We start from the raw sequence: 23,764 nt of genomic DNA on the forward strand, positions 1-23,764 counted from the left end.
GTACGGGCTGTGAGCATACAAGAGAGAGTGGGGGGAGGGGAAACAGAACGTAAGGATTGAGAGCACACAGTTTGGTGGAGAGCTCAGTGAGGCCTATAAAAAACATCCCTACATTCCCCTGAGAGGTAGTAAAGAGGGGAACGAAAGGGGAATACCCCTAATTTATGATTTAAAACCAAAAAAAACATTTAGAAGTCGCAGAGGGAGAAACCAAGGGAGGGGGTTAACGAGGGTGATCTGCGAATGATCTGTTTAACAATGACTGATTTACTTTGTTGATTGATTGCTGATCAAATGTTTGGAGTACCACTACTCTTCCATTATCTTTACCAAATAAAAAAAGGACACCCAACTGATTGCTTTAACATTTACTTGTTTCTTTGTTTTGTGGCATTACTTTGACTTGGCCTTCATCAGATGTGTACGTCCTACATGATTCAGATGTAGTAGGCCTACTCAGATGAATCAACCCAGTCTCATGGCATTTCGTGTTCACCAACACGATTTTTAATCTATTGATTCGTGTTCACCAACACGATTTTCCCCTTTTGTTCGTGTTGCACAACACGATTTTAAAAGCAATGTATTTCTACTGGTAATGTGTTTCGTGCCTGCAGCACGTCTTTTTCTCCGGTCGGGTCGTGGAAGACCGGAAGCTGTGTGGTTCATAAAAACATGTTCTTACTCAATATCATTCTTACTCAATATCAAGCCACAATTATTGCTTTTATTTGTAATCGTATAATTTCGGACTTTTGTTGCCGTCTGTGAGGAAAATAAATGGGGCTCAGAGCCTCAGAATACTGAAATCTGTATTTTTAAATCTTTTTTGCCATTTTTGATCATTGGGTTATTTCGTTAACCTCAATGAAAAAGCAGGTATTCTTTCACACACAGTGACGTCACAGCTACCCACAATGCAACGCGCGCCATATATTTTTTATAAAGACGCCATTTTTCTGGAGGTGCAAAAATCCTGGCGATGCTAATATAAACAGCTAGCTAATGTTGCCAGGCAGAGCGCACTAGGTTTTTTTTCTGAATTAACGACCGAAGAAATCGCTGCATGTCTTCGGATTACATCTCTGGACTTGAGGGGTGTGCTTTAGGTCGTTACCAACGTAAACTAGAGCTGTGTGGGTTGTTGGATGTACAATGTATGGAATTACGACCCTCAAAAGTGGCCTTCGGTCGATTTTGGCAGCATCTACGTCTATCTTCTGGAAACACCAGGTGAATACCCCACTTGTCACAATAATATTATCATACCAATGCATATATGTGGTATTTTAGAGTTGAATATATTGATTAAGGAATAGACTATGATATTCTGTATGCACCTCGTGTGAAATGGTTGTTACCGGAAGTACGGTGTCGCCCTCGGCCCAAAACCCGTATGTGTGTGTGAAAGAATAACTTCACGAGAACATATCTGAGAGAAATCTACGAGAATGGTCAATAGAGCGCACACAAACCCTCTAGGCATAGCAAATACTGGGGGGTATCACCCATTTCAAGACATTTTCTCCTCCTTTGAGTGGACACACAAACGTATCTTGCCCTTATTTAAGCACATTTACAGCCAAACAGATCGTTTTCCACCTATACCAGGAGTGGGGTTTGAACCCAAGAGGACTAATGTCCATTGGATCTTAAGTCCAGTGCCTTAACCACTAGGCCATCCCAAGCCCCCAGGAAGTGCGCCGGACTCAGATGAAAATATTCATGCTGGCCAAACAGCGGTACTACACTTCCGTTTGGTTGCCAGGCCCGGAAACACTTTTCCCATTGACTTACATGGGGAAAGAGTGGTCTGTAAATCGTTGGATAATTTTTTTGAAACTAAATAAACTACCCAGTATGAACACTTGTATAGCCCTTATTAAAAACATTCGTTCCTCAAGTTGTAATAATGTGCTAATAACGTTATTCTGAGAGTTATTTCCCTCTGCATTATGAACGCGCATCTAACCCACGGGACCGCGCCGCCCGGCACGTTCATGTTACGTGTCCCGACCAATCAGAGCACACTGTGCTCACAGGGAGGGTGGGGGCTGGAGCCATAGCCATATAATAGAACATTCTATTATATGGCTCTGGCTGGAGCTATTGGAGCTACAACGAGCCGTTAAAGGCAGAGAGTGAAATTCAGTGAATACACGTAGTTTACAGAGATGCTGTTTGAGAAACCAATGTGAGTTGCTTTTATCTTTACCCATGGATGCACAATAAGAACGGATCCATATCGTCTTACTGCCATCCCACGGAGCTGTAATAATGGATATATTGCACATGTTTGCTGTAATTCATTACCATACTACATGGGCTGTATGATTAAATCTTGTACCGTAAATGTTGTATTAAATAAAGTTAATATTACTTATTATTATAAGTATATATATATTATATATATATATATATATACAGTGCAATCATTCTTTCATGCTAAATGAAGCTCTGGTGCTTGACCGCGGTGAATTTAGTTTTAGGTTGGATATTCGACGGACATTCGCGGACCAGCCAGCAGCGTCAGTTTCCCGGACCCGCCAGCAGCGTCAGTTTAACGGGGAGATCTTCTCCGCGAAACGAGGCTTTCACTTAGGGACCATCAACAAATGACTTTTACAATTAGACAAGAAAACTGTTCTTTTTAATAAATCGACAGCTTCTCGATCGTGTGAATGTGAAGCAAATTGACTCTAGAGCATACATTTATTGAATACACCTCTTTTTATTGCATTTTAATACTTTAAATACGTTTTATTAATATGTTTGATGGAAACATTTGCTTATTTCTTCAATACCTTCCAGGTCATGTGACCTAATAACTCAAAATCAATGTTGGGTCAAAGGACTACACCGGTTGCATAGGACACACCTCTTTTTATTGCATTTTAATACTTTAAATATTTTGTATTAATATTTTGATGGAAAAATGAGCCTATTTCTTCAATACCTTCCAGGTCATGTGACCGATTCACTCAAAATCAATGTTGGGTCAAAGAACTACACTGGCTGCATAGGACACACCTCTTTTTATTGCATTTTAATACTTTAAATATTTTATATTAATATTTTGATGGAAAAATTAGCTTATTTCTTCAATACCTTCCAGGTCATATGACCGATTTACTCAAAATCAATGTTGGGTCAAAGAACTACACTGGCTGCATAGGACACACCTCTTTTTATTGCATTTTAATACTTTAAATATTTTATATTAATATTTTGATGGAAAAATGAGCTTATTTCTTCAATAGCTTCCAGGTCATGTGACCGATTTACTCAAAATCAATGTTGGGTCAAAGAACTACACTGGCTGCATAGGACACACCTCTTTTTATTGCATTTTAATACTTTAAATATTTTATATTAATATTTTGATGGAAAAATGTGCTTATTTCTTCAATACCTTCCAGGTCATGTGACCTAATCACTCAAAATCAATGTTGGGTCAAAGGACTACACCGGCTGCATAGGACACACCTCTTTTTATTGCATTTTAATACTTTAAATATTTTATATTAATATTTTGATGGATAAATGTGCTTATTTCTTCAATACCTTCCAGGTCATGTGACCGATTCACTCAAAATCAATGTTGGGTCAAAGAACTACACTGGTTGAATGGGACACACCTCTTTTTATTGCATTTTAATACTTTAAATATTTTTATATTAATATTTTTGATGGAAAAATGTGCTTATTTCTTCAATACCTTCCAGGTCATGTGACCTAATCACTCAAAATCAATGTTGGGTCAAAGGACTACACCGGCTGCATAGGACACACCTCTTTTTATTGCATTTTAATACTTTAAATATTTTTATATTAATATTTTGATGGAAAAAGTTGCTTATTTCTTCAATACCTTCCAGGTCATGTGACCTAATCACTCAAAATCAATGTTGGGTCAAAGAACTACACTGGCTGCATAGGACACACCTCTTTTTATTGCATTTTAATACTTTAAATATTTGATATTAATATTTTGATGGACAAATTAGCTTATTTCTTCAATACCTTCCAGGTCATGTGACCGATTTACTCAAAATCAACGTTGGGTCAAAGAACTACACTGGCTGCATAGGACACACCTCTTTTTATTGCATTTTAATACTTTAAATATTTTATATTAATATTTTGATGGAAAAATGAGCTTATTTCTTCAATACCTTCCAGGTCATGTGACCGATTTACTCAAAATCAATGTTTGGTCAAAGAACTACACCGGTTGCATAGGACACACCTCTTTTTATTGCATTTTAATACTTTAAATATTTTTATATTAATATTTTGATGGAAAAATGTGCTTATTTCTTCAATACCTTCCAGGTCATGTGACCGATTTACTCAAAATCAACGTTGGGTCAAAGAACTACACTGGCTGCATAGGACACACCTCTTTTTATTGCATTTTAATACTTTAAATATGTTATATTAATATTTTGATGGAAAAATGAGCTTATTTCTTCAATACCTTCCAGGTCATGTGACCGATTTACTCAAAATCAATGTTTGGTCAAAGAACTACACTGACTGCATAGGACACACCTCTTTTTATTGCATTTTAATACTTTAAATATTTTATATTAATATTTTGATGGAAAAATGAGCTTATTTCTTCAATACCTTCCAGGTCATGTGACCGATTCACTCAAAATCAATGTTGGGTCAAAGAACTACACTGGTTGAATGGGACACACCTCTTTTTATTGCATTTTAATACTTTAAATATTTTTATATTAATATTTTTGATGGAAAAATGTGCTTATTTCTTCAATACCTTCCAGGTCATGTGACCTAATCACTCAAAATCAATGTTGGGTCAAAGGACTACACCGGCTGCATAGGACACACCTCTTTTTATTGCATTTTAATACTTTAAATATTTTATATTAATATTTTGATGGAAAAATGTGCTTATTTCTTCAATACCTTCCAGGTCATGTGACCGATTTACTCAAAATCAATGTTGGGTCAAAGAACTACACTGGCTGCTTAGGACACACCTCTTTTTATTGCATTTTAATACTTTAAATATTTTATATTAATATTTTGATGGAAAAATGTGCCTATTTCTTCAATACCTTCCAGGTCATGTGACCTATTCACTCAAAATCAATGTTGGGTCAAAGAACTACACCGGCTGCATAGGACACACCTCTTTTTATTGTATTTTAATACTCCAAATATTTTTATATTAATAATTGTATGTAAAAATTAGCTTATTTCTTCAATAACTAATGACTCAAAATCACTTTATGAATTGAATACAAGTCTGTACACAATAGAAACAGCTCTTTATATCGGATAATATTACATCCTCTATTTAATATTAATATTTATATAAAAAAATTCAGGGTTTTTTTCTAGAGCTTCCCTATCATGTGACCCAGTGATTAATGATCAGAAAGTAATACAAACAAGGCTACACAGGACACATGTTTTACTAATCGTCATCATTGAGCACATTTCAAGTATTACTTGCACAAAGGACAATTCCAATATCCTGTCTCTGCCTTTTTAAAGTCTCTGCTGTCCATTGCCAGGCACTGGGCATGGTACCATCGTTCACAGTCATCACACTGAACCTGTTGAAGTGAAAGAAATAGTGTATTTATATATTTGTACCTTTAGATTACCATTCAGTTGTCTTAATACTTAAGTGTTAGTGAGGAATCAGCTGACACAATCATCTGCTCCTTAAAACCCACTGCCTGTGTTTTAACATGCTCTATTGTTTGTTTGTTTTTTTTGTTTTTTTATTGTTTCTATCTTTTACATTTTTTTTATTTAAGTATTCCATTAATGTGTGTTGCATGTTTTAAATGTATTGTATTTAGTTGTTTAAAATTAATTATGTGTTTGAGGTTGACTTTTAAAATCTGTCCAGGGACTACAGATGAAAAATAGCCTCTTGGCTAAGTCTGGCACAGTTACAGAAATGTTAATTAATGTGCACTGTCCCTGTTAAATAAATGAATACATAAATGTATACATGACAATTCCACATTTTCTTCACAACAGCTCACCCAGTCTGTGATGGGAGATCCAGATCCTGGAGGCCTTAAGGCAGCACACATAGCACAATAAGTGTGCTCATCAAAGACAAACAAGATAACAATACATGTATGTCAGCTTCTATATACACATACATATACATACATACATATATATATATACATACAGACACCCATATATATATATACACATATTCATATTTATTTACCTGATGCCTCAAGGATTTCGAGAGCCAGTTCTCTCCTCTCCCGTTTCATGTATTTCTTCGAACACTCGAAATTCACATTCGGGATCAGAGGGAAGGACTCCATGACTGCCTTTGCCATCTAAACAAACAACACTTATGTTATGGAGGGTTTTTCTTCTTTATTGTATAGTAATACAGATACAGACAAAAACATGAGACACATTATAGAAGACATCCACCCTTGACTAGAATGCCTCCCAAAACCTTTGAGTATTGATATAGACCGGTCCTATTATTGGAATTTTGAGATATTTGGAAGCAAAGTTTTGTCAATTAAACTTTCTGTGTTCAAGTGAATACTACATTAGTATTAAATAACTGTTAATTTAAGTTCAGCAATGTTGTGTCATAATCCAATTGTTGTCAGTTGTGAAAAATACAATAAACAACAACATGATATCGGCAATATACTGTATATTGTCCATTGGCCAACCTGCCTGCTAAATATTATGGGGATCAGCATCGGCCTTTAAAAAACCTTTATCGGTCAACAACTACTTTTGACAGTTTTTTTAATCCGCCCTTGCATTAAACTGTCTTTCACATTAAAAACTCTGCTTGTTAACTGGATGAAAACAGAATCTCTTCAGCTCACCTTCACAACAACGACACCACAGCTACATCCATCCGTTTGAAGTGGGTGGCCCATAACGCCTCCCTTCCACTTAACATCCACCCAGTCTGTTATGCTGTGGCGTGTCCTCCTCATCCTGAAGTACTCCCTGAGAAAGGATAATGTTAACACACTTTACATTTCTAATTATGTGGCTCCTAAAGATAATGTAAGATAAATTCATACTGTTTGTATTCAGCATATGACCATTTATTTATATAAGAGGCAGCCACAGGTCAGCTATAGATATCACTGTCTGAACACAGACTGTATCAGACTGTTTAAAATGCTTTCAATGCTGTTTGTGAGTATGAATATAACTAAATGTGACACATTTTTTACGTTTAAATATAGTTTTTACTTGAATTTTCAAATATCTATTGAATTTTGATGTACTGTATTCTTTTGGCAGCATGTTCGGAGTCATCAAGCTCTTTTATGCTTTGAGCTGGATCCACCAGGAATACGGTGCTGGTGTTGGCATGAATGTACTGTGAGAGTACAAAAAAAGTAAAAGCACTTTTCATCAAAAAATATTTTTGGTTTCACTATGTAAGTCTTGTGCTTTAACAGAAATAATACAATGACAAAATAATTACAAACCAGCAACTTCCAGTGGTTGTTGTTGACAAGTACAAAGGACAGGACAGCTTCATAGTTGTCAAAGTTGACCTATAATGGCATCAAATAAAGGATTAAAACAAACTTGAAGGCTAAGGTAAAAATAACAACAACATTAGTCTGACAATGATGTTCTTGTGCCATTCATTTGTTGTGCTTAAAACAAGTGTTGGTATGGGAATTCAATAGTAAGTAGATTTATCAGGTGATTTAACTAATGAGTATAGTTTCAGAGAGGATAAAGTAAAATAATCTCAGCTAATTTCCTATTTAAGACCTCAGCCAATGCTTCACTCCATGTACCTAATGTGTGAGTGTGAGCCCACAAATCAAATCCACACCTACTTCCCCCTACAGCATCACCATGCACAAACACAACACACCACACACATAAACATACACAGACCACACACATTACCTTCGGTAAACTGTGAGATATTAGCTGAGTTCTGTCCCCGAACAAAATGACACTTGCTGTGTAGTGATTTAGCAAGTACATTTTGTTCAGAACGGCGAATTTGTCGGCAGCAACATGAAACACGCCTTCAATTACCTGGCAAAAAAGATCATAACAATTTGCCAATTAATGCATATTCCCAGTTATACTGAACTTTCATTTCCTGCAACTTTGAGAATCTTGTGACTGACAAAAGTATCTAGACATTTTGGGGAGAAATCGTTAAATGCTAGATAAAGAAAATAACACAGTGTAGAGTGAAACTTCAGACACTTGAAACATGTAGTACCTCCCCTGTCAACCACTGGTGGGGTCGAAGTGAGCATAGCTCACAGTGGCGGATAAGCAAGATGCGTCCTTTCATCTGTGAGGGGAGCACTGCCACGACCACCTCTGTGTCCTTTTTTTTCCACAGCCAGGTCAACTGCAAGTTAGGATTGAGGGGAAATAGATGCAGTCTGTTTAATATGGACACTTGAGGAATCTTTTAACCCTCCGGTATCACTCTGGACATTTTTGTCCCGAATGACTAATTAGGGTAGTGCACTTGAATGACACCAGAGGGTTAACAATCTTGAATTTTTGGGTGAAGGCCTTGTTTTTGTATATGCACCATCAAAGCTACATGCACAAAATATAATTAAACTGTCCATGTTTATGCATTTAACCTCAGTCCCTTTTAGAGTTTTCATTAAATGACATTAAACAGGCTGCTCAGGAACAGAAACTGTAATTGCAGTTTAAAGTCTGATTTGGAAATCTAGTTTCTGTTCTAAGTTTGTAAGCTGTATTTACATTTTTCATCTTCATATTCTCCCCCTACAACATGCACCTAATCATCTTGGGTTATAATACTTCATGTCCTTTGTCCTTCACCTCACTCTTTACCAATTTAGTCCATGCTTTACTTTCTGACAATATTTACTTATTCCATTGTTACAATTAAAATGCTGGAGAACAATTTACACACTTTGAACATAGTAAGTCTTAGAGAAACTCACATTTCCCTGTGCGTCTTGTTCCTGTTGGTCCACTTTTCTTTTCTTCACCTTTGTGGCAGGTGGGCTCTTGGGGTTGGGTAGTGCTTTTGGTGGATTGAAGTACTTGGACTTGGACTTGGAGTGACCAGCAGAACTTTCCCGCTTGTTCCACTGTTCCTCGTGGTCATCATCTGGCCTGCTAGGATGCCCAAAGTTTTTGTCCAGAATATGCATTGGCAGATTGTGTTGCTCAATGTGCTCTACGTATCTTCCTTGTATTGAGGCATACATTTTGGAGACAAACTCAGCTGGTCTCAGGTACTTTTTTTTTAAAAGGATGGAGTGTTTGACCAACCCAAACCAGAGCTCAACATGGCAGTTGGTATCCCTGGTTTTATGACTTCCATCTTTTTTTGAGGTACCTTTTCTATGTCGCGACAGATCCCCAAGCAACAAACCACTCCACAATGGGAAGATCCCCATGTAGTTTTTGAACAGTGCATCAATGACACCAGGACAGAGGTAGTGGTTTTTTACCTGAACAGCATCGTCAGAGAGAATGTCACACTCTGCTTGGTCCCGCCTGACTTGAAAAGCTTGTGTAAAAGGGGACTTTCCAATAATGCTATGAGCATTTGTTTCCATTTTGCTTTCCTCCTCTCCCATTACATGTCCACTTTCCTCCAGTTTCAAGTCCCGAGTTTGCAAAATGCACTCGTCGAGGTACATTTAGCTCTGTTTCACCGAATGAGTGTACTCCTCTGCATCAAAAAGCACACACATATGCTAAAAAACATTAAGGGCTTCCTGCATACTTGTGCAGTTCAGGATGTACGCAAAACAGAATGTTGCATATTCCTGTGTGCCTCTGTCTACAGTTTTTTTCCCAAATGCTTGTGACACAGCCTTCATGATATGAGCAGAGCACAGATGCAGCACAGTGAAGTTAGGAATCAGTTCAGTTTGTCCAGACACTATCTCAAATGCTCTGTCAAGGTACACTGACATATTTTCCCTGTTAAAAGACAGAAGCACACTGTTTATCAGAGCCCAACTATAATTTGTCTCAACCTGTGCTATCTTTCTTTTTGTTATGTAAGACAACTTTCTTTTAAATTCCATGAGCCAATGGGAAATAGATGGAATGGATTGGCTGTTGGTAATCAGTTCTGTGACAGGCAAGGGAGGCTTATCCTTACCCATTCCGGGCAAAACCAAAGCATAATTCAAGACCCGCTTATTTTGATCAGGAATGTTCTGTATCACGCTGCCTGTGGCATCAAGGTAGAGAGTCGTAGGTGTTGGCTTTTTCAAGTGCTCAGTCAATATCTTTATTCCAGCATCTGTGTATAAATGTACAGCAAACGGATCAATTTGTAGGTGCTGAAGATAGCCTTTTGATGATGCATGACTGCTGCTCTCTTTGATTATTTTTTGAGTCAACATGAGTTCAAGCATCATGTCATCGTGGAGCCTTGCACTTTTCTTCACTTCAGAGGATATTTTTTTTAACACGTCTTTGGTGAGGCTTCTGCTTATGTTACCAGCCATTATTTCCTCTACTGGTGTCTGTCTTAACATAGTGTAATAATAATTACTGACACCACTGGTTAAGGCTTTGGAAATTGTTCCTCTTCTTGTGTATTTTGCTGGTCTAAATCGCCTTTGATTTTTATGGTGTATAACTTCACCAATGCGCATGACTTTAAAAATAATTTTTGTATCCGTTGATTTTGGCCTGTTCTTTTTTGAGAAACTGTAGACAGCGTTGCATCCATTAAATGTGCATTTTGCAGAGGCACAGAAAAATGGCGAATTCTTTTTACGGCTATCATTTGTCTTAACATGCTGGTATTTGAAAGCAAGTGTGCAGCATGGATTATTTTTCAAAAATTCTTGATATAATGTATCAGTCCAGGGGGGACGGAGTTTTTTTTTGCCATGTTTAGGTTTAATTTTGTTCCATTGTTTTCTTGTCATGGCAATTTTGAACTTTTTTGGCCCTGCTTTGCACTTTCTGTTCATTGTTGTTGTCATTTCGGTGGCTGTCTCTGTACTTTGTTGGTATGACTCTTCTGTGTCTATCTCAGACTGTGGCTGTACGTTACTTATTTCCCTGTCATCCTGACTTGTGTCCTCGTCTTCCTCACCCGTAGGTGCGCTGTAACACTGTTTTTCTTCATCATTCTTATCTTCATCTTTCCCCACAGGCTCTGTCCCTGTTTTTCGTTTGTTCCTTTTTCGTTTTTTATCCTTTTCTGGCCCTTTCTTGTCCTTGCCTGTTTGTCCCTTTCCGTTCATTGTTGTTGTCATTTCGGTGGCTGTCTCTGTACTTTGTTGGTCTGACTCTTCTGTGTCTATCTCAGACTGTGGCTGTGTGTTACTTATTTCCCTGTCATCCTGACTTGTGTCCTCGTCTTCCTCACCCGTAGGTGCGCTGTAACACTGTTTCTTGATACTGTGCTGTCCATCTCTCCCTCTTTCACTGACATATTTTCCTAAATACAAACATTACAAAAGTACAAAATCTCATTTAATTACTGTATCTCTTATCGTAAGACTGCAATGCAACTTTAAGCAATCTGCCATCCTTGGGTCAATTACAGTAAATTCTGTTAACATCCTACTGTGATGCAGTATTTAATTAAATAAGCACATTAACCCTTATGCCTCCCTAAGGAAATGTATTATCCATGCCACTGTTTAATTTTGCGAGCATTCTGATTGTGTTAAGAATATGGCACGACATTTGGTAAAGATGTGTTTTTTTGGAAACATGTTCTTAATAAGTGTATGTGTAATCAAAATAGTGACTTTCAAATCCCTAGCGACAAAAATAAAAATGAATGAACATTTGATAATTATGATCAGCACTGAATTTGGTTAAAAATATGTAAGTAATTGAAAGTGGAACAAAAATATTAACATAGCCTATAATATCTTTATTACAGTATTTTTAGATGAGGAAATTTTTGTCGTTAGTGTTTTCAAAGTAACGTTTTTAAAAAGGGATTCACAAGGGTTAAGCTTCAACTTAAAAGCCTCTGGGGCAGAGTCCTGCATGGGTCCAGTTTTGCAAATCTGCACCCACCCGAACCCTCGCAGCTCAGTAGCTACCGCGAACCGACCGTTACATGCAATTATCTTCAAGTCAAATCTGGACCCGACCTGTTGATATAAGACCCACGACCCGACCCGTTGTGAATTTGGGGGGGGGGGCTAGTGGAGTACTTCGTGACCACAGAGCGTGAACGTTGTGATCAGCTGTTTTAGCGCAGTTCTCCAGTGAAGGGGGGGAGTCTCCCTCCGCAGCCGGTTGGCGTAGTTTTGGCACAATTCCGTTGTACAGACCGACGTTAACAGCAGCCCTGTCTGTGCACACGGAGACCGACTCTGTCGTCCGGTGATCTAACCGCCTTCTGGAAAAGCTTCACAAGTTGTAACATTAACTTCACTAAAACCATGAGAAATTAAAGACCTGGTGATGAAATCTCTACCTCCTGCTTGTTGCCAGAGGTCTAAAGCTTTCTTTGTTTTGCCTTTTTTGAAGCGCACCATTTTTAGATCAAACAATGTGATCTGGTTTCTAAAAAATCTTGGAGTGATTAGGTCACATGACCTGGAAGCTATTGAAGAAATAGGCACATTTTTCCATCAAAATATTAATATAAAATATTTAAAGTATTAAAATGCAATAAAAAGAGGTGTGTCCTATGCAGCCAGTGTAGTTCTTTGACCCAACATTGATTTTGAGTAAATCGGTCACATGACCTGGAAGGTATTGAAGAAATAGGCTCATTTTTCCATCAAAATATTAATATAAAAATATTTAGAGTGTTAAAATACAATAAAAAGAGGTGTGTCCTATGCAGCCAGTGTAGTTCTTTGACCCAACATTGATTTTGAGTAAATCGGTCACATGACCTGGAAGGTATTGAAGAAATAAGCTATTTTTTCCATCAAAATATTAATATAAAATATTTAAAGTATTAAAATGCAATAACAAGAGGTGTGTCCTATGCAGCCAGTGTAGTTCTTTGACCCAACATTGATTTTGAGTGAATCGGTCACATGACCTGGAAGGTATTGAAGAAATAAGCACATTTTTCCATCAAATTATTAATATAAAATATTTAAAGTATTAAAATGCAATAAAGAGAGGTGTGTTCAACAAATGCATGCTCTAGCGTGGATTTGCTTCACATTCACTCGATCGGGAAGCTGTCGATTTATTAAAAAGAAAAATGTTCTTGTGTAATTGAAAAGTCATTTGTTGATGGTCCCTAAGTGAAAGCCTCGTTTCGCGGAGAAGATCTCCCCGTCGTAATACACACAGCAGCAGGGGAAACTGACGCTGCTGGCGGGTCCGCGAATGTCCGTCGAATATCCAACCTAAAACTAAATTCACCGTGGTTGTTGCTTGGATATCACGAGATCCTGTTACAGCGTAATATAAGTACATAACGATTGATGTGCACATTAACATAATTACTAGCTAGCTGCTAACTGCTGCCTCGTTAATATCAAATCCATCATAAAAACAAATCATTACCATGCTGTCATGAACGTGCGGTGCTGTTACATGTACGCAAATTGACGTGCTTGATGTGAACGAGCATTTTGGTTAAAGTTGCGCATGCGCTATGAGCGCACATTCTCAGGCATGCCGGGTAATCTGTGACGTTTCGCTCTCTCAAAAATTGGGCCATTTTATCATCATGCGCTAATGAGCAACTCTCATAGGAATGAATGAGGCCCCGCCTCCCTCTTATTATACATCCATGGGCCATCCTGGTTGGACATGCTGAACAAGGACGCAATTTTCGATCGTTGGGTTATTTAGTTAACCTCAATGAAAAAGCAGGTATAACTTCACGAGAACATATCTGAGAGAAAGCTACGAGAATGGCGAATAGAGCGCACACAAACCCTCTAGGCAGAGCAAATACTGGTGGGTGCTTTCACCCATTTCAAGCTTTACTGTTTAATGTGCAGCATCTAAACATTGCAACAAGTATCTTGTTGTCTATAGTCTGTGCCGAAACGTTTCAAACTATGATCATGTATTTGAATACAAGACAACCTTTAACCTGGAAGGAGTTTGATCTGATTAATTTCCCTGCAACAGTGCCTCATTCAACTTTAAAAAAGCGGATAAGATTAAAGATGATAAACATTCCTTAGTGTGTTTGCTCTTTGAAGTCAATACAACATGTTCTCCATTGAGAAAGAGTAAAAGAAAAAATCAATGGAAAGATATTTTAGTTTGTATTGCAACATATTTTCTTTCACAACAGCCAAGACCTACATCAGTGTGGCTTCTTAACCTCAACATATATTAATATCCCTACTTTATGAGAGAGGAGACAGTTAGAGGGTTCAGTTCATTTTACGGTATTGGCATTTTAAAGCGCAACAACATTAGGTTTGCACCTCCTGGCCTAGTGCTAATAAACAAAAAAGAGCAACATATTGAAGGAATTTAAAAAAAAAAGTTTAAAGATTGGTTCCTGCTTCCGTGCAAAGAAGTTTAGTTTAGCTTATTTAATGGTCCAAAATATATATATTTTTAAATATACATAGTAGGCTATAGTTTGCATTCATCCAACCCAGTCTCATGGCATTTCGTGTTCACCAACACGATTTTTTATCTATTGATTCGTGTTCACCAACACGATTTTCCCCTTTTTTTCGTGTTGCACAGCACGATTTTAAAAGCAATGTATTTCTACTTGTAATGTGTTTCGTGCCTGCAGCACGTCTTTTTCTCCGGTCGGGTCGTGGGTGTGTTCATAAAAAAACATGTTCTTACTCAATATCATTCTTACTCAATATCAAGCCACAATTATTGCTTTTATTTTAAATCGTATAATTTTAGACTTTTGTTGCCGTCTGTGAGGAAAATAAATGGGGCTCAGAGCCTCAGAATACTGAAATCTGTATTTTTTAAATCTTTTTTTCCTTCTAATTTGTTATTCTTTTCAAAATAACACACTGTTATTTACTCACCAATAACACACAATTATCCTTGCTTTTATTTATTGGTTTAATTCCATAATCTCTGGCTTTTTTGGCGTCCGTCAGGAGCTGAATTTCAAAATAAAAATAACCGGAAACAGACGTAGGCCTATAAGGGACATTTCGAGCATCATTGCGATTGTCAACATTTCTGAGTTTAGGATGGCCGAAGACACTACACTACCCATAATCCCCAGCTATCGTTTAGGACTACAGTCCCCGTGATTAATCTTCAAACTCTGGGATTGGATGTTGGAATGGCAGTGCGCCAAGGTTACTCCCAGTCTATGGTTACGCCGAGCGTCAAACAGCTGTTTGAAATGGAACGAAACCACGCCAGACTATCCAAAACTGGAATCGAACTCCCCCCCAGAACTATACATGCTGGCTATTGTGTTTCGCAAAATGTTCTATGGGATGTCTCTACTGAACGTTTTCGTTTTTCCCACAATTAGAAGTTGCCAGTATTAAACACATTGGTGTTATCAAATGTAAAACATATAATTAATAAATGGGTGAAAATCGCTTGTGTCCATAATGCGCAGCATTCATATATACCCACATGACAGCTCATTGTTACTTTGTAATTCTACTCCACTACAATTCAGAGGTTAACCTGGTATTTTTACTCCACTCCACTTATTTGAGTTACTTTGCAGATTCTGATTAATGATGTGAAATATAAACAACCCTTAAATCAGACTTTAGTTACACCTGAGTAAAATTCAGGTAAGGTGATTGTCAAGTGCCAACAATCAGGAGAGATAATTGATAGTTGGTGCTTGAGAAGACTAAACATTTATCTGCAATTGACATAAATGGAAACGAGTAATAAAGTATATTCATCACTCGTTATTCTCTACTAATAGTTCATTAAAGACTGTATATTATGGCTATTTTGCATATCCCTTTCAAGATTTTCAAAGGTTTATTGATATATCATATACACAACTACGGTGTATGCAATGAATAAAAATCTTGGGTCACAGGTTCCTCAACAGTGCATTACAAGACATCTATCAATATGTGTGTACCTCCACCATTAAACTGTCATATTCTGCACATTTCTTATTCTATCTACATACATAAGAGTATAATTCAGTAACATTTCAGTTTTACTCCTTTTACTGTCAATGTTGTTCATGAAGCCTTATCTAAGCTAGATCCTAAGAAACCGGCTGGCCCGGACAACGTAGAACCTTTCTTTTTAAAGATAGCTGCAGATGTTATTGCTCTTCCTCTTACTACTCTTTTTAACCTCTCCCTCAGCACAAATGCAATTCCAAAAGTATGGAAGTCAGCTTATGTCTTGCCTTTACTAAAAGGAGGGGAGGCAACTATTTTAAATAACTATAGGCCAATCTCTAAATTGTCAGTTCTGGCGAAGGTGCTCGAACGCTTAGTGAGTGAACAGGTAAAGGAGTTTTTATGTAAAAATGATATCCTGTCTAAACATCAGTCAGGCTTCAGAAAACAACATAGCACCATCACTGCCACAATGAAAGTGGTGAATGACATTACGAGTATTTTAGACAATAAGCAGAGTTGTGCAGCTCTATTTATTGACCTTTCCAAAGCGTTTGATACCGTCGATCATCGCATCTTAAAGCAGAGGCTACTCAGTATCGGCATATCCAGCCATGCAGTGGGTTAGTTTGTGAACTACCTCTCTGAAAGGTCCCAATGTGTTCACTTTGATGGGCTGTCTTCTGAGTGGTTAAACATTACTAATGGTGTTCCTCAAGGTTCTGTTTTAGGTCCACTTTTATTCTCCATATATATCAACAGTTTAGGTGAAAATGTGGATGAAGCTACTTTACATTTTTATGCTGATGATACCGTGATGTATTGTGCAGGTCCCTCCATTAAGGAGGCTGGTGTTAAATTACAGGCTGTTTTTAATATTATTCAGACTCAGCTTGCTGAACTTAAGCTTATTTTAAATGTTGATAAAACCAAGGTAATGCTATTTTCAAAAGCTAAAAAGACACCAGAGCCTGTTTTGGATATTGTTACTATGCAAGGACAAGTACTTGAAGTGGTTACCAGTTATAAATACCTAGGTATCTGGCTTGATGATTGTCTTACTTTTAAACTTCATGTCAATAACCTGCTTAAAAAGCTGAGGGTTAGACTAGGTTTCTTTTTCAGAAACAAGTCCTGTTGCTCTTTTGAAGCCAGGAAAAGGCTAGTCACTGTGACCTTTTTACCTGTGCTGGACTATGGTGATTTGTTGTATATGAATGCACCTGCCTATTGCCTGAACAAGTTAGATGCCGCCTATCACAGCACACTGAGATTTGTCACAAATTGTAAAGCACTTACTCATCACTGTATGCCAAGGCAGGTCTGCCATCACTTACTGTAAAGAGGCTCAGTCATTGGTACACGTTTATTTATAAAGCTTTGTTGGGTAAACTCCCATATTATATCTGCTCTCTGATAACACAGAGAGTTGCAAGCAGCTATTGTCTGAGATCGCATGATGTAGTATTGTTAGATGTGCCAAGAGCAAGGACTGTCTTAGGTAAGACAGCTTTTATGTGCGCAGCTCCATTTGCTTGGAACAGTCTTCAGCAAGAATTGAAACTGAGCAATCTCATTCCTCTGCATGTTTTTAAAGCTAGACTAAATGAAATGCTCGTTGATACTATGGCCACTTGTAAATGTCTATAACTATGTAAATGTATCCTGTAAATATAATGTATAATGTCCTTTATTGTTTTATGTTTCATGTGGAACCTATATGCTGCAGGTCTCCCTTGAAAAAGAGATCTATGATCTCAATGGGACCAATCTGGTTAAATAAAGGTTTCAAATGAAATGAAAATTCATATGTATAATATCAGTTAAAATAAGTGCTTCAACATAGTTAACATTGCAGGAAAACAATATATTAGACGTTAAGTACTTTGTCAGGCTTAATATTTATCTGTAGATACCCCCAAAGTTTTTTTCTTATTTAAAAGAAGACCTTAATCTGTTATTTAATGTTTAAATAAAGGTTAATTCGTTTTTCTGTTTTGCACCTCCTCCTATTAATATCTTTGTACATCCTGCACTAAACTGTTTTATTGTAGAGATCACTTATAGTATCTTCTTGATTTTTTATATTCTATATTTCTATCACAGACCTTCTACTTTCCCCCTATGAAAGTATGTACTCTTAATATTTTTTGAATCAAATAATATTTGATTCAAAAAATATCAAGAGTACATTATTGTTATTATTATAACACATACAAACAATAATTCAATAACGTGCTTTAACCACTAGGCGGTGCACACAAGGTACACACAGCCATAATAACTTTGTATTATTAGTGTAGGACACTTATGTATGTACAACATCTGAAGATGTGTAGTTTTATTCATGCTTTCACATAATTTTACAGCATATTGCTATACTATTTCAGACTCAGTATTTACATTCTTACATTCAAAGAAAATCAGTAATATCTTTAAAAACTACAAGTCCTTTTATATCAGCTGTGCACCGTTATGGTGTAAATATAACCTATCTATGAATTAGATCAAATGTAAAAGTCAGCCAAATTAGTGTTGATACTGCAAGGAGACGTATTGAGTGAAGAGAAATTGAAGATGTTGTTTAATTGTTGATATATTTATGATCCACGTCAAGTATTCCGTTTCGGCGGCATTTCTTCAGTTTTTCCAAAGGTCTTCTCATCAGGGCTCTATAAATAAAGAACTACGGCAGATCTGTAATATGTAATGCAGCCGAACCGTGTATTACAATGCCGTTATGTGATGACTTTCAAAGAGTTAAGCAAGAGCACTCGGAATTAAGTATTATTTTATTATTTTAAAATGTTTTCCGGATTTCATATCATATAAACACCAAATCCCAGCAAGTGCATTGCGGTTAAAACATCCAATCAGCGAGTTTAAACCATAGCTGAGGATCTTGGGTAATCGCTCGAAATGCCTACGTCTGTTTCCGGTTATTTTTATTTTGAAATTTAGTTCCTGACGGACGCCAACAAAGCCCGGGATTATGAAATTAAACCAATAAATAAAAGCAAGGATAATTGTGTGTTATTGGTGAGTAAATAACAGTGTGTTATTTTGAAAAGAATAACAAATTAGAAGAAAAAAAAGATTTAAAAAAATACAGATTTCAGTATTCTGAGGCTCTGAGCCCCATTTATTTTCCTCACAGACGGCAACAAAAGTCAGAAATTATACGATTTAAAATAAAAGCAATAATTGTGGCTTGATATTGAGTAAGAACATGTTTTTATGAACCACACAGTTTCCGGTCTTCCACGACCTGACCGGAGAAAAAGACGTGCTGCAGGCACGAAACACATTACCAGTAGAAATACATTGCTTTTAAAATCGTGCTGTGCAACACGAAAAAAGGGGGAAAATCGTGTTGGTGAACACGAATCAATAGATAAAAAATCGTGTTGGTGAACACGAAATGCCATGAGACTGGGTTGGATGAATGCAAACTATAGCCTACTATGTATATTTAAAAATATATATATTTTGGACCATTAAATAAGCTAAACTAAACTTCTTTGCACGGAAGCAGGAACCAATCTTTAAACTTTTTTTTTTAAATTCCTTCAATATGTTGCTCTTTTTTGTTTATTAGCACTAGGCCAGGAGGTGCAAACCTAATGTTGTTGCGCTTTAAAATGCCAATACCGTAAAATGAACTGAACCCTCTAACTGTCTCCTCTCTCATAAAGTAGGGATATTAATATATGTTGAGGTTAAGAAGCCACACTGATGTAGGTCTTGGCTGTTGTGAAAGAAAATATGTTGCAATACAAACTAAAATATCTTTCCATTGATTTTTTCTTTTACTCTTTCTCAATGGAGAACATGTTGTATTGACTTCAAAGAGCAAACACACTAAGGAATGTTTATCATCTTTAATCTTATCCGCTTTTTTAAAGTTGAATGAGGCACTGTTGCAGGGAAATTAATCAGATCAAACTCCTTCCAGGTTAAAGGTTGTCTTGTATTCAAATACATGATCATAGTTTGAAACGTTTCGGCACAGACTATAGACAACAAGATACTTGTTGCAATGTTTAGATGCTGCACATTAAACAGTAAAGCTTGAAATGGGTGAAAGCACCCACCAGTATTTGCTCTGCCTAGAGGGTTTGTGTGCGCTCTATTCGCCATTCTCGTAGCTTTCTCTCAGATATGTTCTCGTGAAGTTATACCTGCTTTTTCATTGAGGTTAACTAAATATCCCAACGATCAAAAATTGCGTTCTTGTTCAGCATGTCCAACCAGGATGGCTTAGTGGTTAAGGCATTGGACTTAAGATCAAATGGACATTAGTCCTCGTGGGTTCAAACCCCACTCCTGGTATAGGTGGAAAACGATCTGTTTGGCTGTAAATGTGCTTAAATAAGGGCAAGATAAGTTTGTGTGTCCACTCAAAGGAGGAGAAAATGTCTTGAAACGGGTGAAAGCACCCCCCAGTATTTGCTATGCCTAGAGGGTTTGTGTGCGCTCTATTCACCATTCTTGTAGATTTCTCTCAGATATGTTCTCTTGAAGTTATACCTGCTTTTTCATTGAAGTTAACGAAATAACCCAACGATCAAAAATGGCATCCTTGTTCAGCATGTCCAACCAGGATGGTTAAGGCGTTGGACTTAAGATCCAATGGACATTAGTCCTCGTGGGTTAAAACCCCACTCCTGGTAGGAAATAGGTGGAAAACGATCTGTTTGGCTGTAAAATTGCTTAAATAAGGGCAAGATAAGTTTCTTTGTCCACTCAAAGGAGGAGTATTGTCTTGAAACGGGTGAAAGCACCCCCCAGTATTTGCTATGCCTAGAGGGTTTGTGTGCGCTCTATTCACCATTCTTGTAGATTTCTCTCAGATATGTTCTCGAGAAGTTATACCTGCTTTTTCATTGAGATTAACTAAATAACCCAACGATAGAAAATTGCGTCCTTGTTCTGCATGTCCAACGAGGATGGCCGAGTGGTTAAGGCATTGGACTTAAGATCCAATGGACATTAGTCCTTGTGGGTTCAAATCCCACTCCTTGTAGGAAATAGGTGAACAATGATCTTTTTGGCTGTAAATGTGCTTAAATAAGGGCAAGATAACTTTGTTTATCCACTCAAAGGAGGAGTATATGGCTTGAAACAGGTGAAAGCACCCACCAGTATTTGCTATGCCTAGAGGGTTTGTGTGCGCTCTATTCACCAATCTCGTAGCTTTCTCTCAGATATGTTCTTGTGAAGTTATACCTGCTTTTTCATTGAGGTTAACTAAATAACCCAACGATCAAAAATTGCATCCTTGTTCAGCATGTCCAACCAGGATGGTTAAGGCGTTGGACTTAAGATCCAATGGACATTAGTCCTTGTGTGTTCAAACCCCACTCCTGGTAGGAAATAGGTGGAAAACGATCTGTTTGGCTGTAAAATTGCTTAAATAAGGGCAAGATACGTTTCTTTGTCCACTCAAAGGATGAGTAATGACACTTGGGTCCAGACTGAAATATCTCAAAGTCCATTCATTGGATTGGCCTGGAGTTGTGTACAGAGATTGATAGTCAGAGAACACTGCTGACTGGTTATCCTCTGACTCAGGGCCGGCTCTAGACAATTTGCAGCCCATAGGCGAGATTTGAGCTGGCGCCCCAGCCAGAGAATCGTACAATAGAAAAGATAAAGATCAATAGAGTATCCAAGGAATACATAATAGAATGTGGGGTGGACGTCACATCCTCTTGGGGGGTCCGGGGGTATGCCCCCCCGGTGCACTTTGAGCAGCATTACTACTAGGGGTACAACTCTAAACACATAAATTGTGATCAAACCGTTTGAGACCCAGTGTGATAAATAACTAAATCTAATCTACCTCACTGAGCCTCTCAGTCTGACTGGAGAGGACTCTCCCTCCACATTATTGTAGAAACATCTTCTTCTTATATCCGTTAGAGCAGCTAGCACCAGATTATAATAACAACAGCGCCGGTACCGGTGCGCCCTCCCTCTCTCCCTCGCTCACTCGCACTTTGGCTTTGAGCTGCGGGCGCCAGATAAGCCAACATCCCCCATTTTCATCACTTACATCGCCCATTGTACAGGGCAAATGAAAAGTGTAACCGGGATGAAAAGGGTGTTACATTTATTTAATTATGAATATTGTTACATCAAGGCCGAAAATTAGGATGAGCGCCAACGGTCAAAACATTTTTTCTACCAGCGCAGCGCCTCCCCAGATCTGGCGCCCTATAAGCGAACATCTATAACGCCAGTGCTATGGGCCGGCCCTGCTCTGACTGGACCTGTATCCCCACCATCAGGTAAATATCTCCTGTTATCCAGAGAGATATTTCAACATCTACCGCTTGAATAGAACAAGATCTTTGATCAGACAATCAAGATTCCCAGACAATCTATTGGAGTGACTTCCTGACGTTTTGGTACAAATACTTGTGTTCCCCCCGAGAAATATTAATAGCGTTGTTAAAGGTGGGTATAGGTAGCCTACGTTTGAGAAACCGGCTCGAGATACACTTTATGTTATATTCCATGGAATGCTCTTAACATCCCGATAGCAATGAATATCTTAAGTGCTTTGACAAAAAATCCATAAAAAAATGTCATCCGTGGAAGCCGTAGTAAAAAGCACGACCAATCATTTTAGCCGGCCTGGCTAAAATAACTGGATGGCCTACCTGCCTGTCAGCCTTCCATCTGTGCACAAATTTATCTCGTGCCCTCATTGGTCATGTGCACGTTCGTGTGTGTTGGAGGATGGGCTCTGTAAGGAAGTGGCAGATTTTTTCTGGCTGTGTATTTTCAAATTTTCAAAATTACCTACCCCACCTTTAATTTATTACCCGTTCCTCAAGTTTATCTCACTTTTGTGTATAGTGCTGGATTATTTTGGATGTAGGCCTATTCAATTAGTAGCTATATTAGTATAAAATATAGTAGGCTATATAATATTAGTATATAATATAGTATATCATATTCAGTAGGTAGGTAGGTAGGTAGGTAGGTAGGTAGGTAGGTAGGTAGGTAGGTAGGTAGATAGGTAGGTAGGTAGGTAGGTAGGTAGATAGATAGATAGATAGATAGATAGATAGATAGATAGATAGATAGATAGATAGATAGATAGATAGATAGATAGATAGATAGATAGATAGATAGATAGATAGATAGATAGATAGATAGATAGATAGATAGATAGATAGATAGATAGATAGATAGATAGATAGATAGATACAGGGCCGGCCCGTAGCACTGGCGTTATAGATGTTTGCCTCTGGCGCCAGATCTGGGGAGGCGCTGTGCTGGTAGTTCTGAGAGGGAAAAAAACATTTTTGACCGTTGGTGCTCATCCTAATTTTACGCCTTGATGTAACAATATTCATAATTAAGTAAATGTAACACACTTTTTATTTGCCCTGTAAGTGATGCAAATGGGGGGATGTTGGCTTATCTGGCGCCCGCAGCTCACAGCCAAAGGGCGAGTGAGGGAGCGAGGGAGGGTGCACCTGTACCGTTGCTGTTGTTATTAGAATCTGGTGCTAGCTGCTCTAGCTGATAACTACACCTCAGTGAGCTAAAGGACTCTCTCAGTGTTTAGATAGTTAACTTTAGTCTAAGTTATCTCAGTGGGTCTTTTTCCAAGGCACTCCTTTATAATTATTGGGATAAACAGGCTTGAAATCATTCCAATGTATACTATAGGACAGTAAACCAAAAATATCGTTTAAAACTGGAGAGATAAAATCTCGCCTAGGGCAGCAAATTGTATGTTAGATATGCTATTTTGGAAT

General features: G+C 37.8%; 1 protein-coding gene and 2 non-coding genes across 6 annotated transcripts; 2 read left to right on the plus strand and 1 right to left on the minus strand.

Annotated features, from left to right (window-relative positions):
• Positions 1 to 5,427: 5,427 nt before the first annotated feature.
• LOC117543330 lies at positions 5,428 to 12,524 on the minus strand. 4 transcript variants are annotated; one of them, XM_034211524.1, is made up of 10 exons: positions 12,440 to 12,524; positions 8,964 to 9,046; positions 8,252 to 8,386; positions 7,924 to 8,058; positions 7,488 to 7,556; positions 7,281 to 7,375; positions 6,867 to 6,993; positions 6,233 to 6,350; positions 6,036 to 6,112; positions 5,428 to 5,594 (listed from the first exon to the last, which is right to left on the minus strand). In XM_034211524.1, the coding sequence occupies exons 1-10, from the start codon at positions 12,498 to 12,500 to the stop codon at positions 5,484 to 5,486; spliced, it is 1,011 nt and encodes a 336-aa protein (XP_034067415.1). In that variant the 5' UTR covers positions 12,501 to 12,524; the 3' UTR covers positions 5,428 to 5,483. The 4 variants fall into 4 exon arrangements, with proteins under 4 accessions (XP_034067415.1, XP_034067412.1, XP_034067413.1 ...); XM_034211521.1 differs by lacking the exon at positions 12,440 to 12,524 and having other exon boundaries at positions 8,964 to 10,058; XM_034211522.1 differs by lacking the exons at positions 7,488 to 7,556; positions 12,440 to 12,524 and having other exon boundaries at positions 8,964 to 10,060.
• A 7,711-nt stretch (positions 12,525 to 20,235) lies between these two features.
• On the plus strand, positions 20,236 to 20,318 carry trnal-uaa. Its single transcript has one exon. It is a non-coding gene; the product is annotated as a tRNA-Leu (tRNA).
• Positions 20,319 to 20,929: 611 nt separating this feature from the next.
• Positions 20,930 to 21,012, plus strand: trnal-uaa. Its single transcript has one exon. It is a non-coding gene; the product is annotated as a tRNA-Leu (tRNA).
• Positions 21,013 to 23,764: the final 2,752 nt, after the last annotated feature.

Source organism: Gymnodraco acuticeps, unplaced genomic scaffold (assembly GCF_902827175.1).
Source record: "Gymnodraco acuticeps unplaced genomic scaffold, fGymAcu1.1, whole genome shotgun sequence".
NCBI classification, from domain to species: Eukaryota; Metazoa; Chordata; class Actinopteri; order Perciformes; family Bathydraconidae; genus Gymnodraco; species Gymnodraco acuticeps.